This window comes from Henckelia pumila, chromosome 4 (assembly GCF_033568475.1).
Source record: "Henckelia pumila isolate YLH828 chromosome 4, ASM3356847v2, whole genome shotgun sequence".
In the NCBI taxonomy this organism is placed as follows: domain Eukaryota; kingdom Viridiplantae; phylum Streptophyta; class Magnoliopsida; order Lamiales; family Gesneriaceae; genus Henckelia; species Henckelia pumila.
In genome coordinates this window covers 17,866,818-17,872,883 of record NC_133123.1, presented here as the reverse complement: position 1 = coordinate 17,872,883, position 6,066 = coordinate 17,866,818, and the positions used below count along the sequence as shown (strand labels likewise).

At 35.7% G+C, this 6,066-nt stretch overlaps 1 protein-coding gene across 6 annotated transcripts; it reads left to right on the top strand.

Annotated features, from left to right (window-relative positions):
• The first annotated feature begins 1,593 nt into the window (after positions 1–1,593).
• LOC140865719 (myb family transcription factor PHL11) lies at positions 1,594–5,248 on the top strand. 6 transcript variants are annotated; one of them, XM_073270448.1, is made up of 7 exons: positions 1,594–1,739; positions 2,067–2,277; positions 3,189–3,265; positions 3,367–3,433; positions 3,958–4,036; positions 4,123–4,192; positions 4,713–5,248. In XM_073270448.1, the coding sequence occupies exons 2-7, from the start codon at positions 2,148–2,150 to the stop codon at positions 5,112–5,114; spliced, it is 825 nt and encodes a 274-aa protein (XP_073126549.1). In that variant the 5' UTR covers positions 1,594–1,739; positions 2,067–2,147; the 3' UTR covers positions 5,115–5,248. The 6 variants fall into 6 exon arrangements, with proteins under 6 accessions (XP_073126549.1, XP_073126551.1, XP_073126548.1 ...); XM_073270450.1 differs by having other exon boundaries at positions 1,618–1,739; positions 2,072–2,277; XM_073270447.1 differs by having other exon boundaries at positions 1,727–1,864.
• The last annotated feature ends 818 nt before the right edge of the window (positions 5,249–6,066 follow it).

Genomic DNA, 6,066 nt, shown 5'->3' with positions numbered 1-6,066 from the left:
GCAGTATTCTTGAGAAGACGTTTTACACAAATATAACCGTTGGATTAGGTTGAAACTTGAAGAGAGTATGTATAAATAAAAAGGTACATTGTGAACGGTGGATATCATATTTTGATCTCTGTATTGGCGAAAAGAGGTTCTAAAAGATGACCTTCTAACTGCTGCAGAAATGCTTAAAATTTAAGAGCTTATGTTCGAATTTGGGAGATGTTTTGCTGCGTTTTTGGGTGTGATTTCTCCCTTCAGCTGATGTATATTTGTAGGTGGATTATAGGCATTCAATCCTAGCATTATGACCATTATGTCTTGATATAATGATGAAATAATGGTGGTCCATGGCTCTTGGTTTTCTTGAACTGAAATTAGCCTTCATTATTGGATTTATGGCTTGTTTAACTACCCACAAAAGCCAATATAAATGACATTTTCAAAATATTCCTTTTTTGTGGTTCAACAATTATCATCTCCCTTTCATGGTTGGTCCGGGTCTTCACAGAATATGGGGATGATGGAGCACGAGATGAGGGTGAGGGAACAAGAAATAATCAATATGGAGGAAGAAAATCGAATAATGAAAAAAGATGTTAACGATCCAAGACTTACTGACATTCAACGTCAGAATTACATGAAGAAGAAAGAAAATATTCTTCGAAAAAGATTCAATTAGTAATTTATTTCGTTAGTATTTTCATTATATTTTATTCGGTTGTAATTTTTTAATTTATTGTCTTCTTTATTTTATTTTATTTCTTTTCTTTTGTTATTGTGTGAATTTTTATTTTGTGTGTTTTTATATTTTCAGTAAGTTTTAAAATTTTAATTATGTGTATTTTAAATTTGTTATATTTATGTTCAATTTTATTATGTTTAAAGAAAAATATTAAACATAATAAAAATTAATATTTCAACATCATTACTATAACATCATCACACCATCTACCATGAAGTTATCAATACTGACATTATCATGCGATCAAATTATCAATATCCTCACACCAAAATTCTCACATTGTTGAACGTGCTCTTATATGAGTAAGCCCAACGTATTTGGGATCGATTCATGCTACCCTTAGGATAGCTACCCTGACTTGATCTGAACGAACCAAATCGCACAGCAAAAAATCTGCTGTGCAATCCGGTCCGTCCATATCACTTTTACGACACTACCCACATATTTGATCCGCTGGTTGAGTAGATGTTATGATTGATTAAAATCAGTGAACCCCATGTGTGACCCACTAATTTTGATCAATCATAAAGTTACACATCACCCGCAAGGTAGTGCCCTGCGAACGACATGTACTAAACCCCGCTGCACACCCGGACATAATGCAACATATTTTGCGCACCCAATTGGATGTCTTCATATGAAAGACGTGGCACGTGAGCTGCAGGAATATTCCTGTCTCCACTTCAGACGCAGAATATTCCACGCTGGCTCCCACGTGGCAGCATTCCCCTGTTAATTCATCTTCCTCAGCTCTGAATCTCGACCGTCAACTCCCGACAGAAACCAGGAAAGTCAAACATTTCTAGTAATCTGACGGTCCAAAAGTTCCACCTTTCGTACTCCCACTGCTACAGGATCAAGAATTCCTCCCATTTCTTTACTACTGATCCGGCACTCATGTTTCTTCAGATTCGCCGCCGAATTTTCCTCGCCATGTTCTTTTCTATTTGCAGATTCCCACTTCGCATCCCCATAAACAAACGGCAGAATCGGATAAATCCAAATGGATGTACGTGCATATCTGTTACATCACTTCGTCTACTGTGTGTAAATTATTTGTGTAAATGACTAATGAGTGATAAGTGAACATATTTCCAAGAAAAACAAACAAAAGGAAAAAAAGAATGAAAAAGGGTAAAAAAAATTCATGGGTTTTGGTGTAGTTGTCGATTGCTTTATTGGAAAGTTCGATCTTTGCTTTTGAACTTCTGCTCGTACATTATTGAAGCCTTTTTTGACATTATAATTATGCAACGCAGGATTCGATCAATTCTGGGTTTTATTTAATCTGCTACTTTCCTTTCTCGACTAATTTTGTATTTCTTTGTTTTAAAAGTGAAGGTTGGCTCGAAGAAAAGTGACAGGGGGAGAGAATTCTAAAGTTTTTTTCTGCGTGTATGTGGGGTGAGTGGTGGCGATGGAGGAGGGAATACACAGCTGCGGCGGCAGAGGTGTCGGACTAAGAGATCTAAGGCCACGGTTGCGATGGACTCCTGATTTGCATGATCGTTTTGTGGATGCTGTCACTAGGCTTGGTGGCCCTGACAGTGAGTCATTTTTTTCTTTATTTTCTGCTTTTTTTGGCTCTGATTGTGAGTAGATTCATCTATTTTCGGTAACTTTGTTATTGAAATTTGTCAAAAATTTCCACATGTATCTCTCTTATTTCTTGTGATGCTTGCTCAAGATGTCAGTGTCGACGATTTGATTTACACATTGTAGAGTTGTATTAAAGAGGATGAACTGGGGATAACTTTTTCAAATCATATATAAGCAACTTTTTTCGAAGAGTAAAGTTTCGTTTTCTAAAACGCACTCAATGATCTGATGGGATCCGCGAAAATTATTAACCCGCTCGGACCTCGCCTTCCTGTATATTTTCACTGGAAAAAAGATGGAAAAGTATGATGTGTTTGATCACAGATAGATAAGGTGAGCACACCGAGTTTCTCAGTACTCTGTTGCACATTATACTGCCAACTTTGTTTCAAAACAAGGCTATGGTGTGATTCATATTCATTCAAGTTTGTGAAACTTTTAATCTTTTTGACTAACATATTCATTAGCTTTGCAATTTCCCATGTCCCATATCGGTTTTAGGGAAGAATTTGACATGATTTATGAGGCTACAGAAATAATTTCTCCAGCAATTTGAGAATTATTTTGGTATCAGTACGATGAAAACGAAGTAACTGCTAGCATAATCTGCTGAATGGTCTGGCTTGTGTTGGACCTAGGATGAGAAGTCTTTTTATTCTATCATTATGATTGAATCATTGGAAGTATTGTTTAGTGCACTTCGCAGGACTTCTATATTTGTCATATGTCGAGAAATCGGATATCAGAGCATGAACTCCTCTGTCTTAATTAAATTAAATGTAAACGTGGTATTCGCCCAGAAAACAATGTGCATTAGTATCAATGTTGTGTTTTAAGTTTGATGGTTTTGAACTTGCAGAGGCAACTCCCAAATCAGTACTGAGGGTAATGGGATTGAAGGGCTTGACACTGTATCATTTAAAAAGCCATCTGCAGGCACTGTTTCTTGTCTCGTAAAAGCATATCATTTTTAATCAATATCATTCATATTCTCGTCAGACAAATAAAGGGATAATCTTTGATATTTGGTAGTGCAGAAATATAGACTTGGACAGCAACAGGCAAAAAAACAGCAAGTAATTGAACACAATAAAGAGCACAATGGTGAGTTCACTACGGTCTTCGGTTAATGTAATTCTTTTTTAGAATGAAATCCCTCTTAGAGACCATTTCTGAATGTTTTGGTAGAGATAATACCCTGCAAATTCTGTCATATTGCAGAAGAGATATAGATGGTCTTTTAAGAAAATGTGCTTAATTTTACTACCAACTGAGTAAAAAGCATACAAAATAGTTGTTAGTGGAGCTCATTGTGCAAAGTCGCCCCTACATTGGTTTGTGGCCTCAGAGCCGGATAAACAGTGCTTCAACCTAATAGAATCTTTATTTTACGATCGTTTTTTGTTTCACTTTTGATCTTTTTGTAAATGGCTTAGCACAAGTGCCGGATCCAAAAAGTTACTGAACAAAGGGACTTGTTATGTTTTAACACGACAAAACTTACAATTTTTTAAAACTCTTAGAGGGTGACTTTTTGGTTGTCCGTGTTAATTTTGGTCTCCCGCTCGGCTACATGACAATTTAAGTAGTTGTTCTCAATATTTGCATTCCTGCTACTTTAATCTCAGCAGAAAATTCTGATGGATATCAAACCTGGCACGGTGTGAGCGCAAGTACAAATTCATCAAGCATGACCAATGATCAAGGGTAGGTTACTCCAATATAGATTACTTTACACATTTTTAGGTATTGTTTTCATGTCTTGTTAAAGTGGATGATAATATTCTTCGCAGGGAAATTCCCATTGCTGAAGCACTAAAGTGTCAGCTTGAAGTGGAGAAAATACTTGAAGAACAGCTTGAGGTATGTCGACCAGGAGTAGACCTGCTTTGGATATAATCCAGTTCTTGTCATTGTGTAAATATTTTGTTTGTAAGGAGATGGACACAAGACAGATTTGAATATTTAATTGCTTGACATGCTAGAAATAGACTCACATGTGTATCGAATTGCTTGGAATTAAGGCCCAAGATCAAAACCTTCAGATTGATTGACAAGTTCGACTACGAGCTCAACTAGAACAATGGCTTGAGGAGGTCAAGCTTTGATTTTCAAGTGCTACTGACAGACATGAACTGCTGAATATAGGAGTCCTCGTATAGTTTAATAGATTTGAGTTGTGATGTGATTACCAACTATAATTTTTGATACAACTATACTCGGTCAACAGTTTTGACATGTTTTAGTTGCTCTTCGGAGCAATATTGGGAGACATTGTGGAGGCACAACATGCTGTATATCCAATCATATCTCTTATTTTGGCAAAGAAAATAAAAAGCAAATCAAACAACCTGAGATTACTTCATTCCTTTTCTTGTAACAGGTGCAGAAGAAACTGCAAATACGAATTGAGGCTCAAGGGAAGTACTTGCAAGCCATATTAGAAAAAGCTGAGCACAGCTTATCAGCTGACTTGAACCACCCCGGTAGTCTAGAGTTCACGAAAACTCAACTTACCGATTTCAACTTAGCTCTATCAAGTTTCATGCAAGGCATTAAGGAAAACGAACGAGATTGGAATGGCAATGATAGATCACCGCTATTAAATGGAGTCGATGGAACAGTTTGTGAACCAAGTTACACAAGAGGGAGACAAGAAATAAAAGGCGTTGAGATTAAACGCGAAGGTCCATCCATGGATCTTGCGTTGCATACAAGAAGTGGCTATGATTTTATTGGGATGAATGGATCAATTTGTGAAGCCAAACCTCTAGCAAATGTATGAGATTATGTTAAGTTTAATAGTGTGGTAATGGTTCCCTTGTTCTTTCTTCTTTTCCTTTCTTTTTTTAATTTTAAAAAACTAATGGCTACCTTGTTTTAAATATACATATATATTCAGTGAGAACTCTTTATATTGCTAGCTCGTATCAGAGTATGCAATTTGTCAGTATGAAATTTTCTTAGTTTTAGTAATAGCAAACATGTGATTGTTTTAGGAAGTAACTACTATTTTAATGTAACTATAGTTTTAGAACTGGTCATCCTAAAATCAAATTGGATTGATTTCTCTTTGAGATTCTAGCTGGACCGCTATCTATTCATGATAGTCATTCTAAAGAAAAGTTGTTGACCGATAATTTCGATTGGGAATTCTAGCAAGCGCACTAGATCAAGTTATAATAAAATTGGATCAATTTCTCTTTGAGATTCCAACTGGACTGCTATCTATCCATGATAGTCACTCTAAAGAAATGTTTGTCAATCTAATATAACACACTAGTTGTTTCCATAACCTAAGCTGGAATCATTTGAATATTTGGCTCTTACACTACTACATCAAGATAGTACAAGTCACCTACTACGTTGACAAGTGAGAAATCGTCAGACTAATCTTGCACAACAATCATTGTGTTTCAATGATTTAAGAATATCTTCTAATAACATGTAGATATGCTATGACTAATTTTCTCTACTGAATTAACTTTATCGGGAGTCGTCAATTGCCATATTTGTTATGTCTAGAATCATTAATTACAGCATATTATGAAGATAAAGGAAATAAACATATTGTTTTTTTTTTCAGTCAATGCTAAAAATCTTAACATTGAATAACATATACAATGTTGAAACTTGAAAGTTCGTGTATTTGAGGAGATCAAGAATCATTAAGAACTCTCGACTCATCTCTTTACAATTTGATCTATAAGAAATTCTCGAGCAATCACTTTCATATT